General features: G+C 34.3%; 1 protein-coding gene across 1 annotated transcript in view; it reads right to left on the minus strand.

The window, feature by feature from the left end:
* Nucleotides 1-22,335, minus strand: part of LOC144977200 (uncharacterized) — a 90,586-nt gene that overhangs the window by 1,775 nt on the left and 66,476 nt on the right. The window contains exons 2-3 of the mRNA XM_078922155.1: nt 12,724-12,843; nt 5,210-5,668 (exon numbers count right to left, since the gene is read on the minus strand). Of these exons, the coding sequence (XP_078778281.1) occupies nt 5,210-5,668; nt 12,724-12,756 (492 nt within the window). The 5' untranslated portion in view covers nt 12,757-12,843. The remainder of the gene's footprint in view (nt 1-5,209; nt 5,669-12,723; nt 12,844-22,335) is intronic.

Below are 22,335 nucleotides of genomic sequence, written 5' to 3' on the forward strand. Positions count from 1 at the left end.
ATTATTATTATTATTATTATTATTATTATTATATTATTATTATTATTATTATTATTATTATTATTATTATCTTACAAGGATGTGTTTTGTCACCAGAACTTTTTAATATCTACAGCGAAACACTTATTAGAACTTTAGGAGATAGTCCAGGCATTAAGATCAATGGTGAGAATATCAACAATATAATTATAAGATAATTACTAATACAGGAGCCCCTTAAGGGTGTGTTCTCTCTCCTCGCTTCTTTACGGTTTACACAAATGACTACAAGTGACTTGGTCCCAATTTTAAAATTTGCTGACGACACTGCCCTTCAGGGGTGAATATTTAAAGATAATGAAACGGCATACAGATCTGAGATCGACAGATTTGGTGGTTGGTGTGAAGATAACTCCCTGAAATTAAATGTAGGAAAAACCAAAGAAATGATTTTAGATTTTAGAAAGAATGCAAATTCCATCAGTCCGCTCAAAATTAACAATCAAGCTGTTGAGCAAGTTTCGGTTTACAAATATTTGTGTATTTTAATTGACAATAAATTGCAGTGGCATTTACAAACCGATGCTGTTATCTCTAAATTGAACAAAAGAATGTATTTTATTCGGAAACTTTCAGAATTTGACATAGACAAAACGTTATGCACCCTTTTTTATAGATCCGTTTTGGAGACCGTTATTGCTTTTTGTATTACAGCATATTGTGGAAATGCCAGTATTTGCGACATTAAGAAAATTGATCGGATAATTGATGAAGCCAGGAGTTATACTCATCCAATTTCCAATGTGGAAGAACTGTTCAAGAGATTTTGTCTAAGTAAAATGGAGAAAGTTGTGAAGGATCGCGATCACCCTCTTCACAAATATATTAAGTTCTCCATGAGGAGCCGTCGCCTCAATAAAAACAAAGACAACACGTCGTCTTAATTCATTTTTGCCACATGTAATGGTGTTCGAATTTTTTACGCGCAACTGTGCTTTAAATTAAATACTATTTTTTAAATATATACACACACGTTCGGACTAGAGGTCTATCTCAATTTATCAAATTAATATATAAAGTGTCGCTATTGGTTCTTGGTTGTATATTTTTTTACATTTTTGTGCATTTGCATATATATAGATCTATGTATACATTGTCGCCATATATTCTCAACTTTGTGTTTATACATTTTTATGCATGCCACGTCTGTTAACGAATTTCCATTCGTTTTGGGTGAATAAAGTATATTATTATTATTATTATTATTATTATTATTATTATTATTATTATTATTATTATTTTATTATTATTATTATTATTATTATTATTATTATTGATGTTATTATTATTATTATTATATATTATTATTATTATTATTATTATTATTATTATTATTATTATTATTATTATTATTATTATTATTATTATTATTATGCAGATGACACAACACTAATTTCAGACTCAAAAGAAAATTTACAATTACTCCTTAATAAAGTAGTTACAGCGAGTGAACGTATGGGGTTATATTTAAATGTAAAAAAGACAGAATGCATTGTTGTATCAAGGAGAGAAAGAAATCCAACATGTAACTTAATAAGCAAAGGAGAAACTATAAAACAAGTTCAGACATTTAAATATCTTGGATACATAACTTCAGATGGCAGCTGTAGCACAGCAATAAAACGAAGAATTGCAATAGCTAAAGCTAGTTTTTTTTTTAAATGAGTCTAATTTTTAAAATCCACAATATCTCAATGACAACAAAACATAGGGTTTTGAAGACCTATGTATGGTCAGTATCATAATATGGCTGTGAAAGCTGGACAATTACAGAAGACATTAGAAAGAAACTGGAGGCAGCAGAAATGTGTTTTTTTAGAAGGATGTTAAGAATCTCATGGACAGAGAAGAAAACCAATGAAGAAGTATTAGAGCAAGCTGAAACTAAAACGTTATCAATTAGTACAATAAGAAAAATGCAACTTTTAGGGCACCTAAATCGACAAAAATGTATTGAACATCTTGCTCTCACAGGAAAGATACGAAGGTAAAAAGAGTAAAGGTAGACCAAGAACAACATATTTGAATAGTTTGAACAGCTGGGTGACAAAGAAAGAGAAGGGTAATATTAGTTTTCTGAGGTTATCTGATCAGAGAGATGAATGACGTACCATGATCACCGATGTCTGGCACAGACTTGGTACTTGAAGAAGAATAAGAATTATTATCATTCTTCTTCTTCTTATTATTATTATTATTATTATTATTATTATTATTATTATTATTATTATTATTATTATTATTATTATTATTATTATTATTATTATTATTATTATTATTACAATGCTGTGTATATTCGAGTGGGGTTTCCTAAAACACACCGTTGTCTTCAAACTCAATAGAATGTCCAATTTTCTTTTCACATTACTCTTTGAACAGTTTTCTCGAATTGTATAGTAAAATAAAGGGAGTATAAAAGATACAACTACAACAAAAAGTGAACGACATTTCGACAGTCGGCCGTCATATGTTAAACAAGAAAATGATATATATATATATATAATATGTTAGTATGTTACATTTTCATTATGTAAATGAGAAGAAGAGGTAAGATAAAAAAAAAACAGTATAGGTAAAAATATGTGTGAGTGTGTGTCTGCAAGGGAAGGAGAGAGAGAGAGAGAGAGAGAGAGAGAGAGAGAGAGAGAGAGAGAGAGAGAGAGAGAGAGAGAGAGAGAGAGAGAGAGAGAGAGAGCGACCAAGAGATGAAGTAATGAGATGAAATGTAAACTGAGATCAAAACTCGCCTATGTGATAAATCAAGCATAAAATAGGGGGCGGGGGTTGGGGGATAGTGAGGGTTACTAACGAATTCTAGATGGCGATTGACCCCCCTCTCCCTTCCTCCATGTTTAATACATACTTTTCTTTAAAAGGGCGAGGGGGGGAGGGGCAGAAAGATAGAGAGAGTGAATGGGTGGGGGGGGGGGGGGAATTAATTAATTTTATTTTAGAATAATTCCATGTTTACACATTTCTTTTACTAAGTTAGGTCATTTCACTTTGTTTTTTGTTTATCTATTTCCTTTATTTTAAATATCTGCAACAATTTTGAAACGCTCTCTCTCTCTCTCTCTCTGTCTCTCTCTCTCTCTCTCTCTCTCTCTCTCTTTCTCTCTCTCTCTCTCCCATAGTGGGCAGGGGGGTACATGCTGTGTCCTCTATCCCCCCCATACCAGTTTTCCAATTGTTTCCTGTCGTTGTCTTGGTGTAAGATTACTTAGTTTTGTCCTGACCCTGGCCGGAGTCCTTGGCTTGGAGGGAAACAGTCGAATGTATAGTTGTAGTTTTGGGAAATGATATTTTTTTCCTTGTAAATCATCTCTCTGTTATGCATTGTATTTAGTTTACACATTATATTTTATGTTTTGTAAACATTTGAGTGTATTCCTCTTAGTTGGGATCTGTGCTTGTGTCTGGATGAGACTTTTAGGTGATCTCAGACTAAGTACTTTGATGATGTGCTCTTGGAATCTACATCTGTTCCCTATTTGAATCAATTCCCCTTTGTCTTACCTTTTCTTCGGTGCTTTAATAGTAATTCTTGAACTTTTTACTATCCCATTTACTTCCTTTTTACCGGCGCTGATATGACCTTAATGCGTTGCAAGCGCCGCAAAACGCTTAAAAACAAAACAAACAATCTCTCTCTCTCTCTCTCTCTCTCTCTCTCTTTCTCTTTCTCTTTCTCTCTCTTTCTCTCTGCCCCCTCCTCTCCCTTTTTTCATAAATTATGTTTTAAAAGGAGATAAAGGGGGTCAATAAAAACACAATCGCCGTCTAGAATTCTTTAATAATCCCTCCCCTTTCCTTCCCCTATCTTATTCTTGATTTATATAGTTTTGACCTCGGTTTACATTTACTCTCATTACTTAATATCTCTCTCTCTCTCTCTCTCTCTCTCTCTCTCTCTCTCTCTCTCTCTCTCTCTCTCTCTCTCTCTCTCTCTCTCTCTCTCTCGTATGAGACTGGAAAATGCGTCTCCCTCATCACGAAGCACTGATAAATTGGACACCGCAGGAACATTTGATATGAATTCAGAATGGCCACTTGATGAACAGCCAAGGGAATACTAGTTGTTCATTCCTGTCGATTGTATGGCATACGGTGATTTGATTCGGTATCGTGATTTTTTAAATTACTCTTCGTTGCACACAAACACACACACACACACACACACACACAAACATACACACACACATTTGTACCTATACTGTTTTATTAACCAAAAAATAGTTCCATTTATTCATTCTATGGCGGAAATTTGTCTCTAGGGTCTATTCCAAGGGAAGACTGGCGCAATGCAGCGCCGCAAATATAGCTAGGGCGAGGTGACTTGCTCAAGGCCACACAGCGCAGTGGCGGGTGATCAAACTTGGTACTATAGTGGGCAGAGGGGGGGGGGTACATACTGTGTCTTCTATCCCCTTGTATCTGTTTTCCATTATGGTTTCTATCTTTGTCCTTGGAATGAGATTACTTGGTTTTGTCCTGGCCCTGGCCGGAGTCCTAGCTGGGAGGGAAACAGTGAAATGCATAGTAATTGTTTTGGGAGATGATATTTTTTTCCTTGTAAATCATCTCTCTGTTATTTATTATTATATTTGTTATTTTGAATGTATAATGTTAGCATTTAAGTGTATTCCTCTTTGTTGGATTTTGTGTTTGTGTCCGGATGAGACTTATAGGTGATCTCAAACTAATTACATTGGTGGTGTGCTCTTGGAATCTACATCTGATCCCCATTTGTTCTCAGTTCCCATGTGGCTTACTTTTTCTTGGGTGCTTTAATTGTAATTCTACAACTTTTTATTATCCCATTTTCTTCCTTTTTACTGGCGCTGATATAACCTAAATGTGTTGCAAGCGCCGTAAAACCCTTAAAAACAAACAAACAAACAAAACTCGGCACCTTTCGGGTACGACGCAAAGACGTACCGCTGAGCCACATTGCCCCCTTTTCTTAAACTCTTATTCTCATTTACTATACATAATGCAAAGGCCGAAAGTCGTTTACTTTTTGTTGTATCTTTTATAAGAGTCATTTTTACTCCTTATATTTACTCTACATTTTACTGACTCTAGAGTTTGATATTTCATCGAACTGCTTTGCATGTACTGAGGAATTCGAGAAAATTGTGACCATTAAATAAATGGTAAGTGAACTCACATGTGGCATAGGGCAGCATTTAAATGGACCTCTGCCACAACATGTATTTGCAACTGGACAAAACCAGTTCTTGTCCTGTTTACATACGCTTGGAGATCTCTTAAAGACATGCCGTATAAGACTGGAAAATGCGTCTCCCTCATCATGATGCACTGATAAATTGGACACCGCAGGAACACTTAACATAAATTCAGGATGGCCACTTGATGAAACGTGACTCGCCAAGGGAATACTTGCTCTCCATTCCTGTCGATTGTATGGCATACGGTGATTCGGTATCGTGATCTTTTTTATTACTCTTCTTTGGTTGATTGGCTTTCTCAATGCTTCTGGTTCACTGTGTGAAATTTTCTGGCGTGTCAAATTGCTTTTCTTCATTGTTGACATATTGGGTATTTTCGTCAATTCTGGCTTGCTGTATGACATAGCACGTGTTGCCACATTCATCAAATTCTCAACCTGAGTATAGATAAATGATCACGGTTTAGTCAAATGCTGAAAAAAAAAAAAGACATAAACATGTTATACTGAATAGTTTCCTTTGAAGTTTGATAATTAGCTTATGCCCGATAATATACATATATACTGAACAGATTGAGAAGAATCAATATACTCACACTCTTAGCTACAGGTTCAACAAAATAATCGTGAAAATGATGATGATTTTAATAAAAACCATATTACCAACAAACAAAAAAAAAAAAAAAAACAACAATTATAAAAATAGCAACAATAATCAGTACAAAACTTTAACATAAACGATAATAACCACAACAGCATCAACAATTACAACTACAACAACAGTAATATACTGACAATATCACTCCAAGTGATGATGATGATGATGATGATGATGATGATGATGATGATGATGATAATTAATAAATAAATGTATTAATTAATTAATTAATAATAATAATAATATTAATAATAATAATAATAATAATAATAATAATAATAATAATAATAATAATAATAATAATAATAATAATAATAATAATAATAATAATAACAGGCACCACAAGAGACAATTTTTGAATATTTAAAATAGATTTTTCTTACTATATTAATAAAGCCTTCTGATAGTCACACTTTTTTAATTTTAAAAATCCATACATAAATTAATAAGAAAATGAAAGCAAATTCATTTTTCAAGAACTTGAATTTTTTTGCTTGCCAATTGATGTAAGAAAATAATCCAACTTTGACGTCATGTAACTAAACATCGAAAAGATTTATCATACTCGTGAAACATATTTTCAAAGCACAGTGACTATCTATATGACAGATAACAAGATTTGAACCAGACACAAAGTTTTTACTAAATCAAAATCTCCGGTCTGTTGAAATTCCCCCAAAACACTCGCAAAAGTAAATGTTTTGGCCTCCAGCATGACGAAATGGCATATCCAATATAATAAATGAACACATGGATTATACAAACTGACACGTAATTCAAGTCAACGCGTAATGAGTACTCCAGGAAAGAGGGCCTATTTTTTCAGACATTTTCTTCAAATGGTCTTTGCAAAATAAAGGAGTGAATATCATGAAACACGCAATTTGCATGTTGGCAGAAAAAATGATCATTACGAGCAAAATGCATAAAAGATTAAATATCTCTCGAAATAATGCATTATGATAATGCTATCATAAGTTATAGAAAACCAGACCTGCTAAATTCAAAAACCATCTTAACTTTTTGTTAAAGTCAGTATTTCATTCTCAAAATTCAACATGAAATCATGAATGATAAGCACAGTGTTGGAACCAGCATCATAAAAAAATAAATGCACCTCTAAAGAAACTCATATAATCCCAAGACATCGTGTCTTTACTTCATTCACGCCTGTTTTCACTTCTATGCTACTTTATGGGCTTGTCTGGGAATTATATTGCTTGGTTTTGCCCTGGCCTTTTATAGGATCCTTAACCGAAAGGGTGCAGTAAAATTTATTATTCCTTTCAAGGAGGATCACTTTTTCCACTGTAAATCGTCTCTTTGTATGTTATTAGGGGTACCGATATATCCGTTGGCATTGGAGTGCTTCCCTTTTATACGGGATCATGCGCTTGTGCCCAGCAGGTGTACCCTCAACCCCCACCACCCCAAAGTAATCCTTAAGGTCTATGACGCATGACTGTATCCTGATTTCTGTGTAACTGAATGAACTAATTGCTATCTTTTAGATAGGATGCTAGTCTGAAATAAAGTACTTTCCGCCACACACACCCTAAAGACCTTCTTCTTCTTCTAGGTTCCATGCCTGGTCCAGGCTTCGGATACTGCATGAATTATCTCTCTCCATTCCTCTCTGTCTCTTGCTTTTTCAAACAGCTCTTGGATTGTTAGGTTGGTGAAGCCCTTCAGTTGGTCTATGAGTGTTTTTCTTTGTCTCCCCCGGGCGCGTTTACCAGGTATTTTTCCACAACTTGCCAGGTATTCATTCTTATCTTTCCTTACTATGTGTCCGAAAAAGGATAGTTGTCGATCCGCTATTAAGGGCATTAGTTTCCTTTGTTGGTATGTTTGTTTTAGCACTTCTTCGTTCGTTTTGTGTGCAGTATACGATATTCTCTGCATCCTTCTCAAACACCTAGCCACCCAATTATTTTGATTAACTCCCTTTGCTTGGGAGGCGAGACTTGTGCAAACTGGGGTATCGCAAATCTAACCAAAACCAAAAGTGAAAATTTTTAAAAACTAATAATAACACTGATCTCTTGACTTGCTTCTTTCCCGATTGAATAACAAAAAAAACAAAAAAAAAAACAAACAAACAAACAAACAAAAACAGAAAAATACACGTCAACCTTTTATCCATTTTGATCCAGTTTTAATGGCGTAAAGAATGATTATTTAACTTCTACACTTATACTGCTTAATTAGCCACTAGAAACTCTTATTGTTCCTATCCATAGTCTGTTAGAAAATTAAAAAACCAATGGTATTGTTTTCTTTATTTGGGAAAAATGGTACTTGTAGTAACAGTTAAAATATTGAGATTGGAGAAATAATAGACATTTTCTAATGGAACCTTTTGAAAAATAATTGAATAATTTAGAAAACGAAGTGACGTTTCGATGTCTATAATTTCTCCAATCTCAATATTTTAACTATTACTACAAGTACCATTTTTCCCAAATAAAGAAAACAATACCATTGGTTTTTTAATTTTCTTACACATTGGGACGAATATCATTGTGTGCCTTTTGATTATTTATAAACTACAAGTAGTGGTTATTCCTATGCAATTGTTTCAAACGACATCATAATACTTTCGAAAGTAAAAATCTATTACTGTTATAACGAGGTCAAACAATCATTTTGTCAAGCAACAAAATGGCCGCCATGAGAGTAGTGTGTGTTCATAAATTCGTCACTTTTTTTTTTTTAGTTTAGCAATAAATAAGAATCGAGAGACAAACCAGATATGAAAAAAACTACATGGATAAATTGATAAAAACAACATGTCGTTTAATAGAAACCAAGGCCAGAAAGTCATCCAAAAAAATTACAGGCCAATAAAAAACGAAAAGATTAGAGGTTTATTTAGGCTGTTCCATCATTAAAACATACCCACTACCGACCCGAGGTATCAATTTGGAATAGCAATATATATCGAATTTATTTTGTTTTAAACTATCTAAAACATATAATATGATTGTACTTTGATATAACATTCATGTGGTTTCCATGAAGTCTATTCTTTTTGTCAATAATTTGAGATCTAATTTTCATGGTACGTAATTTGTGTGCTGTTACAAATTACAATGAGGTGTACAAAATTCGATAACACTCAAAGCTGAAACAAAGATTTGGTGGGCTTTTTAAAAATGCGATACCTCGGCCATTAAACAACCTTCATTAAAACAAATTGGTAGAAATAGAGATGAGATGTTTGTCTATTAGACAGACTCGGTTCAAATTTTATATCAATATGTCGAGATTTTTCGCTGCTGTAAAGTTTTAAAACGGCATTTTTCTACCTTTAATGCCCATTTTTTAAAATTAGTAACAAGGTATAGAAATAAAGCTGAAACCTTCCTCGTTAAGACGATACCAGATTTAGCTCTGTAAGTTTTTTAATGGCCGAGGTATTAATGCTTTAATGGCCCGGTTTAAAAATAGTCCTTTTCGCTACACGTGACGCAAAATATTTAGGTTTTTTTTATCTGCCACAAAGACGACGTCTATTGTGGTACCCAATAATGATAATAATAATAATAATAATAATAATAATAATAATAATAATAATAATAATAATAATAATAATAATAATAATAATAATAATGATAATGATAATAATAATAATAATAATAATAATAATAATAATAATAATAATAATAATAATAATAATAATAATAATAATAATAATAATAATAATAATAATAATATAATAATATTTTTTTTTTTAATGAATTATGCCCTTCTCGCCACGACATCATAAGATATCGTCGCCTAGGCACTCCACGAAGGAATATAGAGAATTCATCAAATAAGATGTTTGATGTCTACAGGAATCACCCATGTTGTCCAAATGAGCAAATTGGGGGTTAATAATCTTGCTCAAGGAAAAAAACGAAAGTGCCTGAAGCGTGGCTCGAATCCGGGACCTTCCGGGTCACAGTGCAAATACTACTACTAATAATAGTGTGATCACCATTAGAAGCTGTTGCCTTAAGATGCGCACATTGTGACATCTGTTACGTTGGTGAGACGGGGAAAAGATTAGGAGATCGCTTTGCACAGCATCTAGGGACATTGTCAACAAATCGGATATTATAGCTGTGGCCATCCCAGAAACAGGGCCGCTCACGTTTGTGTATTGAAATTCTGCTACACAGACATTATATCGCGTCGCAAACGGGAAACACATCAGGGCCCGTTTTCATGAACGAGGACTAGAATTAGTTATTTACTAGTCTAGTAAATTACTAGCTAGTCTTAAGCTTTCTAGTCTCTTGCCTAGAAGTGGACGTTGTAAGGACGGTGACTAATTCGGCTATTTTGGGCGGGTAACATCACGCTCTCTAGTACACGAAGGCAGGTAAGATACCCGCCTTCATACTTTCAACGCAAAAGATTTCCAAAGAGGATTAGCAAAACATCCGTAATAATCATTTTGTTCTTTTCATATTTTAAATTACTTTTGTCATGATGAATCAAATCACGTGATATTGACATTCGACACCCAGACTACAATTATGTCCATGATGGTACCATGGTCGACTGTCAATGCTATATTTAGGCGCATGAAAGTTTCCATGAAAACCCAACAAATTGAACCAAAACAACAAACAAACAAACAAAAGAGAATGTGTGTTCTGATGAATCACATTATTTAAGTCAGTTACAATGCCAACAGAATAACTTTCGTCTCCACCATACTTTCTAATCATTTTTGTTGTTGTTTTTTTTGGTTGTTCTTTGTCGCAGTCTCCAGTCAATCTCACCTCAAGAGCCGATTAGATTATTCTTCTTTTTTTAGTTTTTACTCACAAAAATGTGTAATTTCGACGATCTACACTTATCATATGTTTTTTTTTTAAATGCCAGAAACAGGACACTTTTTGCTTCTGTCATTCGTAACCGACGTATTTTCCTTCCGTATCGAAGCTTGTTGGCGAGATGACGTTACCTAGTTACTAGTCTCAGTCTAACTTAGACTTTAAGATTGTGAACTCATGCCTCAGCAAATGAGTAAAACTTAGCCAAACTAAGTCCGAAGGTGCCGTGATTTTAGTCTGGGACTTGCTTGGTCAGCTCAAATGAAATCCGATTTTTTCAAGCCCTTGACTAAAGTCAGAGATAGTCAGAGACTAATCAAGAGAGAGAGAGAGAGAGAAAGAGAGAGAGAGAGAGAGAGAGAGAGAGAGAGAGAGAAGAAAATAAATATATATATATATATATAAAATATATATATATATATATATATATATATATATATATATATATGAGTAAATGTGACTCATATAAGGGAACAACACAAAACAAACGACGATTCGGACTTTGGTCTTCTTCAAGTAAACACGAAATTTGTTTTACGTATTAGATTGTCATAAAAGTTAAAACATTATATTACGTAAAAATGTGTGTGTGTGTATGTGTGTGTGTGTTTGTTTGTGTGTGTGTGTGCGTTTGTTTGTGTGTGTGTGCGTTTGTTTGTGTGTGTGTGCGTGCAAGAGAAGAGAAGAGAGAGAGATAGAGAGAGAGAGAGAGATAGAGAGAGAGAGAGAGAGAGAGAGAGAGAGAGAGAGAGAGAGAGAGAGAGAGAGAGAGAGAGAGAGAGAGATCAAAACTATATAAATTTGTTGTACGAGTATAATAATCATGTTTGACATTTTGATTCATCAAGGCCATCTACTATTAGGTCATCTCATGGAGTAGGCTATTTGAATGGCTTAAACATTTTAACAAGTTTCTGATTAATAGGCACCAAATAGGCAGGACTGCCTCTGTCAAAATCATTTAAAACACATTTTACTTCTATTTCTAGGCTTCAATGAGTGAGAGCATAACATAACGATACTAATTTTGGCCTCAAATAGAGTGAGCTTTAAGCTATCATTATAACTTGCTGTGTTTGCTAATTGTTTTGGTACTTTGACTTGATATTAAGATTTACCAGACATCTTAACATTTCAAATGGTGTTCTTAATTATACCCCTGCAGTTCTATTTTGGTGAGTCTTTGGTGAGGAGATGTCTGATATTATTATTCATCAAAAATAGTTGAAGCACATGCGAATTAAATTGTCCACTATTATTAGACCTACTTCCAACTGATGGATTTATGCCAACTGCGGTCAGCAATACATTGTGCGGCTATGTGGTCTAGTGGTATGACACTCGCTTTCGGATCGGAAGGTCCTGGGTTCGAGCCTCGCGCTCGGCGCATAGTTGAGTCTTTGGAAAAGGCTCTTTACTCACATTCTCTCACCGTACTCAGGTGTAAAATGAGTACCTGGTCGTTAACAGCGTTGTCTTTGTCCGAAAAATTGCAGTATCGCCAAACAAGCGTCATGTCCCGTCCTACATGTTAAATGTTGCTGTTGACCAGGGACCCCTTGTAAAGCGCTTTGAGCACATTGAGTGGATATTGCGCTATATAAAGCTCATTTATTAATTTAAAAATACATTTCCTGAAATCATGAATTACATCGGAGACGTTACTAAAACCACAGGTAGACCAGAAAAAATCATCAGCACCATACAAAAAGTATTATTGATCTAGCTATTTCAATCCGATTTCTATGTCATTTTCCCTGGAAAACAAGTGTCACAGGAAACGTTTGTGTCACGTAACCACTCTGAATAGAAGGCATTTTATATATTTGGCGATGACTTATCTCCATGAAGTTGGAAAACAAACTTATTTTTGCTGTCGAGGAATATGATTGGTTATAATTCCATTATATTCAAATGACGTTATACATATGTTTGGGGGTGTGCACAATTCTTTATCATTGAGCTCTTTATTATTGAGAAATTAGTATCAATACACATCCTACCATTTTATCGGCGTCAGTTCCGAAGGAGGGCATCAATCTTTTGCTTAAATTATCCTGTCCGTCACTTTTCGCTGCCAGTCTTGCATAGGAAACGAACAACCCAAAGGTGAAAAGCAGAATCTGAGGGACAAAAAAAAAAGTAGTCAGATGACATTGTGGGTAAAACTTTACATACTCGCAAATAAATGTCCTGCATATGTCTGGTTCAGATTATTTTCATTGTGATATATTTTCTAAAAGTTCATTTTATGCAGAATCAGAGCCATTCAAATAGAACAAATCGCTTGGTTTGTTTTAAACATTGAAGTGATGATCATTAAACTAAATTGAAATAATGGGTGTATCTATATTTTTCTCCGAGAACCCAGTCGAGAAAAAGTAAATGTTGCAGTGTGAGATTTTAGTAGGTACCACAATAGACGTAACTTTTGTGGCAGAAAAAAAAACAGTTCTATATTTTGTCGAGAAAAGGACTATTTTTACACCGGGTCATTCAACCATTAATACCTCGGCCATTAAAAATCGTACAGAGCTAAATTTGGTGTCAGCTGAAAGAAGAGGACAGTTTCAGCTTTATTCTTATACAACTTCAACAATAAAAAATTGGACATTTAAAGGGGGGAGGGGTGCCGTTTTAAAACTGTACAGCAGCGAAAAAAAACCCCGATATAAAATTGATTTATTAAAAAAGACAAACATCTTATCTCTATGTTGTTGCTCGAAGCTCGAAGAAATAAATAACAATGTGAAATTAAATGTAAGCTTCAATTTAATATACGAAAACAGATAAAAATGGACGTTTCGGGTTTTCCCTTTATCAACAAAATAGGGGAAACCCGAAACGTCCATTTAATCTGTTTTCTTATATTAAATGACAAAATGCCTGAGTTTTATAGACTTTACAATGCGTGTAAAAATGTAACCCCATTATTTTTTGACTCAACCTCATATCTAGACGGTCTATATTTTACACACACACACACACACACACTCCCACACACACACACACACACACACACACACAATTTTCATTTTTGGAATGAATAAAAAAATATTATTATCATTATTATTATTATTATATTATTATATTATTATATTATTATTATTATTATTATATTATTATTATTATTATTATTATTATTATTATTATTATTATTATTATTATTATATTATTATTATTATTATCATTATTATTATTATTACATTATTATTATGATTATTATTATTATTTATGATTTTTAAATTATTATTATTATTATTATTATTATTATTATTATTATTATTATTATTATCATTATTATTGTCATCATCATCATCATCATTATTATCATCATCATCATCATCATCATCATCATCATCATCATCATCATCATCATCATCATCATCATCATCATCATCATCATCATCATCATTATTATTGCTATTATCATCATCATCATCATCATCATCATCATCATCATCATCATCATCATCATCATCAACATCATCATGAGCTTACTGATTGTCTCAATTGTTTCTATGTTATATGTTTGTGTTGATAATATGGATATTAAGCTTAAATACTGGCTAACAAACTTCGCAGCGTTTGGGTGTTAAACCCATGACCTCAAGAAGTTGGGGAGAACGGTTCAAGATAGACATAGCATAGAGTTTGATACCACTTTTTCTTGGAGTGGTGCTATAGCTCTGACAGTAGCGCTACGCTCTCCCCAGCCAGACGGAGTTGTCGTACCTGTTAGGTCGCAGGTTCGAGCCCCCATCGCCATGAAAAAAATTATTTTCTACTGTCTTCCGGCACTTTCCAACTCACTTCACTTCTTGTTATTAATATCTTTAGCATTTTTAGTTTGAAATTTCAGACTGTTCAATGTTTTGGCAGTACAAAATATAAATCTAGCATTGCTAATTGAAGTTGATTATCTTGGAATAAACATTTTGAATTCATATTCACTAATTGGAGAGTCATAAAAAATATCAATGTTATCAAGACCGTGAACTATTTTATATAATTGAATGAATTAAATCATCTTTCTGTCTTCTATATTTTAATGTTGTAAGACCCAGAGATCAAAATCTTTCTTCTTAGCATAATATCATCAGGAGTCAGCACGAATTTTGTCGCACATCTTTGGACATTTTCAAAAACAACAGGTTGTCTTAATAATAAAGGAGTCCATATAACATTTCTGTATTCCAAAATAGGTCTAACCACTGATTAGGACAGGATGTTAAACATATGAGCATCCAAGTGTCAGAAGCTTCTAATCTAACCCCAATTATTTTTGTGACCATATTTACAATAATAATTTGTAAATATATGACTGTCAAAAGTTACAAACTAAGATACACCTTTATCCCTTTCCTTGACTTAACCGATAGCTCTTCATTTTTAGAGGCGTCTGCATCATAAATATTTTTCGCATCGGTTTTGCCCAAGATCATCATCATCATCATCATCATCATCATCATCATCATCATCATCATCATCATCATCATCATCATCATCACCACCACCACCACCATCACCACCATCATCATCATCATCATTATCATCATCATTATTATTGCTATTATCATCATCATCATCATCATTATCATCATCATTATTATTGCTATTATCATCATCATCATCATCATCATCATCATCATCATCATCATCATCATCATCATTATTATTGCTATTATCATCATCATTATCATCATCATCATCATCATCATCATCATCATCATCATCATCATCATCATCATTATCATTATTATTATTATTATTATTATTATTATTATTATTATTATTATTGCTATCATTATTATTATTGCTATCATTATTATTAACTGCCAACAGTATTGCTATCTTTATCCCCTGGATTAGTTTCCTTTCCTTGTGGCTATGTTCTTGTTCTGTAATAATTTCAGGTTTTGCCTGGGCCCTGGTCTTTTGCAGAGAGGTAAATGAATCTTTTATCATTTTATGAGAGATGATTTCCCCCTTATACTACAGTCTAAACTCCACAACTCCTAGAAAAAGTGTAAGTACAAGAAGTAAAATTATTTCTTTCTCAGCCCCAGCCCTTAGCCCCAACTGAACACACCGACAATGGTACCATGACTATGACTGGTAATCCACCTGACCCAACCCCTAGTCCAGCCTAGGCCCAGCCCCAGTCTCACTCTGTCTGGCTGCGGCCTTAATCCTATCGAGCTATTTTTTTTTTCAAATTAGATATAGATAGACCAAGGAATTATGAGATAGACGGTCTAGACGTCAATCCAATCCTCTTGTCAAGTTTCGAAACCTTAGACGCTCCAACCTTTGAATAATGATTATAATATTAATAGACCTAAGCAGCCTCCCCTAACATAACATAACATTCAGTACCACTTAGCTCAACAGAACAATTACCAAATTGGGTATCAATATCAAGCGTAAACTGCATTTTTAAAAATTCCTAAATCTATCTAGGATTTAATTTTCTGAACTTGATCAAGATATCAATAACAATAGGAAAAATAATACTAGACCAACTGAATAACCTTACTCAGTCATTTCAAAGAATAAATAAAATTATCTCCAGTAGGTAGTCTTACATTAGCCATTTTATGCATGATTGTGTGACAAAGATAAAAAAAAAGAGCAGACGACAATAGAGTGTATGCCCTTACAGAGAGAACGTCAACATGGCTTTTGCGCATGCGTCTCTCGCCCGCTTCCGGTGAAACCGCGCGTTTAGTTAAATCGTTTCTCAGCGATCTTTAAGTCTTACAGAACCGTGTGTTTAATTCTAAACATTTTTTATTCTCATTCCAATGCTTGAATATAACATTATGTTTTAAAGCTTGATACTACTTTTCATTCTTTGCAACACATCACTGTGAACTTTGCTTCAAAATAAGTTTATTGGTTATATTTTCATTGTATAAAATTATGTATATATAATATTAACATTTTGAAAAATGATTTCTTAAAAAAAAAAGAGCTTGTATATAGCGCAATATCCACTAAAGGTGCTCAAAGCGCTTTACAAAAGGTCCCTGGCCAACAGCAACACTTATCATCTAGTACGGGACATGACGCATAATTAGGCGATATTATTATTTTTTTGGACAGAGACAAAGCTGTTAACGGTCAGGTACTCATTTTACACCTGAGTATGGTGAGAGAATGTGAGTACAGAGCCTTTTCCAAGGACTCAACTATACGCCGAGCGAGGCTCGAACCCAGGACCTTCCGATCCGAAAGCGAGTGTCATACCACAAGACCACATAGCCGCCCAAATATAATTAGTGAAATCTCATTAGCCAAACGAAAGATATCCTCAGTTGAAAGGCTGCCTCTATTCTCACCCCCCCCCCCCCCCCCCCCCCCCCCCCTCCCCGGCCGATTGGATTACCGAAAAAAACTTCGCCGGCTTTTTGCGATTTGGATTTGATTGGTTTGTTTTTTTAATTGTGCAACTTGTGACAAGAAACTTAACAAATTGCTGCATTACAACCTTTGGATTAAACATACAACAATTGTGGACTACTATTATGAAGACTAGCATCCTAGACTAGGGGGGTGAGAATAGTCACTTCGCAGTTGAAAAGTTATAAGTTTTAAAATTTTGTGGTCTATACGGTGTGAAAGTTTGTTTAGTGCACCTTCGTTTTTACAACTTCTGCTGTAGTACCTTTCAACATCGCCCTCCGTCGACCCCTTATTGGCATTTTTGACGTATAATGGAAGATAAAAGACATATAATTGTAATATTGGAAGAAGTAGAAGTAATAGAATAAGTACTAGAAGTAGTAGTAGTGGTAGTAGTAGTAGTAGTAGTAGTAGTAGTAGTAGTAGTAGTAGTAGTAGTAGTAGTAGTAGTAGTAGTAGTAGTAGTAGTAGTAGTAGTAGTAGTAGTATGTAGTATAATAATAATAATAATAATAATATAATAATAATAATAATAATAATAATAATAATAAATAATAATAATAATAATATTAGTAGTATAGTAGTAGTAGTAGTAGTAGTAGTAGTAGTAGTAGTGGTAGTAGTAGTAGTAGTAGTAGTAGTAGTAGTAGTAGTAGTAGCTATGTTGGCGTTCTCTCTGTAAGTGTAAGGCATCCGATGCGGCCGCATCCTGTGGCCTTCTGCATCCGTCAGCAAAAAGCTAAATAATTCCCACTACTACTACTACTACTACTACTACTACTACTACTACTACTACTACTACTACTACATACATACTACTACTACTACTACTACTACTACTATACTACTACTACTACTACTACTACTACTACTACTATACTACAACTAACTACTACTACTACTACTACTACTACTACTACTACTACTACTACTACTATTACTACTACTACTACTACTACTATTACTACTACTTACTACTACTACTACTACTACTACTACTACTACTACTATAACACTACTACATACTATACTCTACATACTACTACATTACAACACTTCTACAATACAATAATATGCTACATTATATAAACAATTACCTTACTCACATACATTAAAAATATATAGTACTTTGTCTTAAAAATATTAGTTTCTACATAAGACAATAAAGGGTCCCATTTCGTCCTCTAAGTGGGAATATCCGCCTTGTTCTTACTAAAGGCGAATCACGTATTACATGATATCCGTATCGTCTTAAAGTGGCATAACCCACTTCTGTTTTGTGAGTCAAATTTCATGTAAGTTGCGTTTGTTGTCTGTTTGGAGTGTTGTGTGTATGTGTGTTTGAGGTGTGTGTGTGTATGTGTGTGTGTGTGTTTGTACTGTTAATTTCGCGTTGTTGTTTTTTTTTTGTTTTTTTTTTTTTTGTTTTTTCTTCTTTTGGGATATGATTTTTATTCCAGAATGGTGATTGATTTCTTATAAGGAACTATTTTCGTGTTCTCCTATTGGCAAGTATCCCATTGAAATACCTGCTCGAGAGTTTGGGTTGGCTGGGCACAGATTCGTCAGGTTTTCTTCCTTTTTTTGGTTTTCATTATTTTATTATTATTTAAAAATTTTTTTTTTTTGGGGGGGGGGGGGTTGTTGCTTTTTTTAAAATGTTTTTTTTTTTTTTTGTATTTTTCCTGCTTTTGTTTGTTTATTTGTTTGATTTGTGTGTGTGTGTGTGTGTGTATGTGTGTGTGTGTTTTGCCTTTTTTAAACATTTTTTTCAATCTATAATAGTGGGTAAGCACTCAGTAATTATTTGTTTTAAATGACTAGTATTAAATTTGTCAAAAATATTATATTAGTCATAATAGTATAAGCAGCGCAAAAAAACATCAAAATTCTGTATCACTTAAGAAGCAGTTTTATAAAAAATGTTATAATCTTGATAATTCAGTGAGTGTCATCAATAATGGCTTGAATTTAGCCAAAAATTGTGAACGATGTCGATACCTGTCATTTAACTTCAGAAAATTTTGTTATTCGTTGTACTGTCTTGACTCGACTAGCTGTGTAACATAATGATAGATTTAATTCATGGAGAATTCAATGCGTTATCAAATTGGCAGTAAACGAGGTAATTGTATAGACGGGATGGAATTTGGCGGCTTTACAACACGCAAATTAATTCCAAAGCCGAAAGCACAACTTTACATTTAAACTTATCTCCATAAACGAGGGCAATATATTAAAGATTAATAAAGGACACTAATACCAAGTCCTCAATATTTTCAGTACTTCGTTCGTTAGCTAATACTATTAAGTATTTGGTATCCACTTTTGACCTGACGAGAAGTTTTAATGTCAACGGGCTGGGATTTAAAATGTCTACGGGTTGAAACTGGGTGAAATAGAATGATATAGTTCATAAAAGCCCAGTTCGGCCTAAGAACAATAACTTGCCTATGTTCTTAAACTCAGAACAAGGGGTAATGTTGTCGGGGTGTTGGGGTTGTTGTTTTGATCTGGGTAGGGGTCTAATAAGTCTGATAAAGTTACGATTACTGGCCAAAAACAAATTCCTAACTTTTATTTTAAAACGAAAAAATAAAAAGACGGAAATATATACATAAAAAGCTCGATACATTTTAAACAATGGTTACAAGAAAAATAAATCCACGATTTTTCTCAATAATTCTGTACTCAAACAACTTTGGATGCAAATGTTGTTTTCCAGATGTGTAATTTGGCTTATCACCACTCAAGGTGGTATTTCAATAGATATTACTACAACTAAAGTGTGTCTATGTAACGCAGTGATACAGACCTGCCAAGCATTCGACTTATTGTGTTATAGTGGAAAAAAGAATAACATTTCGAAAGGGATTTGTGCTGAATCATAGGTTAACAAAGCATCCACAAACACGAAGGTCTGACATCCGAACCACTTATGGGCCTAGTTTAACATTGTTGTATAATGGACAATATTTTGCGTCATTTTTTAAAATGAGATTTCCATTACAACAATGAGCCCATAAGGAAATGGTTATAAGACCTGAAAATAAGTGCACGTCGATCCACATCAATTTAAAAACCATCATCATCATTACCACAAGCACTTTACAACATAATCATTACCATCAGAATCGCTACCACCATCATTTGCACAATATCATAAGTATCAGCACCACAATCAATATCACTACAATGGCATTATACCTACAATTACCATGGTCATATCAATTATTGCCATCACTAGCTAAATCATAACTATCATCTCAGCCACCACCACTCTAGAAAACAATCATTTAAAATGCCAATGCCATATGCGTACACTATAGCGTCACCATTGCCATCAACTTTATCATTCTAGCTTCTTGATCAGTGACACCACCATTGCCATCATTTTATCATCGTCGATACAAGAACAACATCACTGCTATCATTGTCACACATACTAACGAAAGTTTTTATATAGCGCATTATCCGCTCGAAGTCTCAAAGCGCTTTACAGGGTGTCAGCAACACGTAACATCCTACATGATGTCTGTGAGGCGATATTACATTTTTTCCGACAGAACAACGCAGTTAACGCCCTGGTACTTATTTTAAACCTGAGTACGGTAAGATTGGACTCAACTATGCGCCGAGTGAGGCTCGAACCTAGGATTTTCCAATCCGATCCGAAAGCGATTGTCATACCACCACAAGGCTACATAGTGGCACGTTCTTCTTCCTTATTTTACACTTTTCTTTGTTTCCTCTGTCAGGTTGTCACTAGCTCCTTCTCTATCTATTCCTCTCTTTCTGACCTCCCATAGTGGGAGTGGTCTGTTTTCCAACATGCTTTCTGTCTTTGTCTTGGAATGAGATTACTTGGTTTTGTCCTGGCCCTGGCCGGATACCCTGGATGGGAGGGAAACAGTCAAATGTTAGTTGGTTTTGGGAGATGATCTTTTCCTTGTAAATCATCTCTCTGTTATGCACAGTATTAGGTTTTGTTTATGTATAATATATGATTTGTAAACATTTGAGTGTATTCCTCTTAGTGGGGACCTGTGCTTGTGTATGGAAGAGAATTTAGCGTGATCTCAAACTAAGTACACTGATAGTGTGCTCTTGGAATCTACATCTGTTCCCCATTTGAACCAATTCTCCTTTGTCTGTAATATTCTTGGATGCTTTAATTGTAATTCTAGAACTTTTTACTATCCCAATTTCTTCCTTTTTATTGGCGCCGATATGACCTTAATGTGTTGCAAGCGCCGTAAAGCCCTTAAAAACAAACAACATATTCCTCTGTTTCGTGATCTTCTTCTTCTTCTTCTTCTTCTTCTTCTTCTTCTTCTTCTTCTTCTTCTTCTTCTCTGTCTCTCTACTCTCTCTCTCTCTCTCTCTCTCTCTCTCTCTCTCTCTCTCTCTCTCTCTCTCTCTCTCTCTACCTCCATGATTCCCACCACAACCACCGCCTCAAGATCTCTAATCATTACCATAATTGCCATAGCAAGCTCACTACGAAAATTTTTTATTTTAATTCTTCGGTGGTTGGCAAAGTTGTACAGGCGGGAGGAAGCGTGTGTTTTTGTAAGGGGGTGGTGGTGGAGTGAGAGGGGTTGGTTATAATTTATGATGTTGCAGTCCCGGGTTGCGGTGTTTCTGTGTCGTTGTCCCCTTTTGTTATTTTTTAGGGGTGAGACAGGAAATTGGAGAACAAAGGGGGAGGGGTGAAGAAAGAAGAGAAAGAGAGAGAGAGAGAGAGAGAGAGAGAGAGAGAGAGAGAGAGAGAGAGAGAGAGGGGGGGGTGGGCGGCAAAGAGAGGGTGACGGAATGAAAGAAAAGAGGAAGATAGAGAAATTAAGAGATGAAAATACAAAGGAAAAGACAGGAGTGAGAAAATTAGAGAATAGTCTTGAAGGAAAATGAAAGAATATATATATATATATATATATATATATATATATATATATATGTTGTGTGTGTGTGTGTGTGTGTGTGTGTGTATATATATATATATGTGTGTGTGTGTGTGTGTGTATATATATATATATATATGTATTGAATCGTGTTGGATACAAATATGGTAAGAATAGTGCTAGACATGTAGCAATGGAGGAATTATTATTTTAATATTTACCACAATGCTGGAGTCAGTCTACATCGATGTTTCAGGCCTTTTCAGCCATCGTCAGGACTGTGTGTTACATGAGTTCGGTTTATTG

This window comes from Berghia stephanieae, chromosome 7 (genome assembly GCF_034508935.2).
Source record: "Berghia stephanieae isolate SIO BIC M18660-M18661 chromosome 7, UCSD_Bste_1.3, whole genome shotgun sequence".
NCBI lineage: Eukaryota > Metazoa > Mollusca > Gastropoda > Nudibranchia > Aeolidiidae > Berghia > Berghia stephanieae.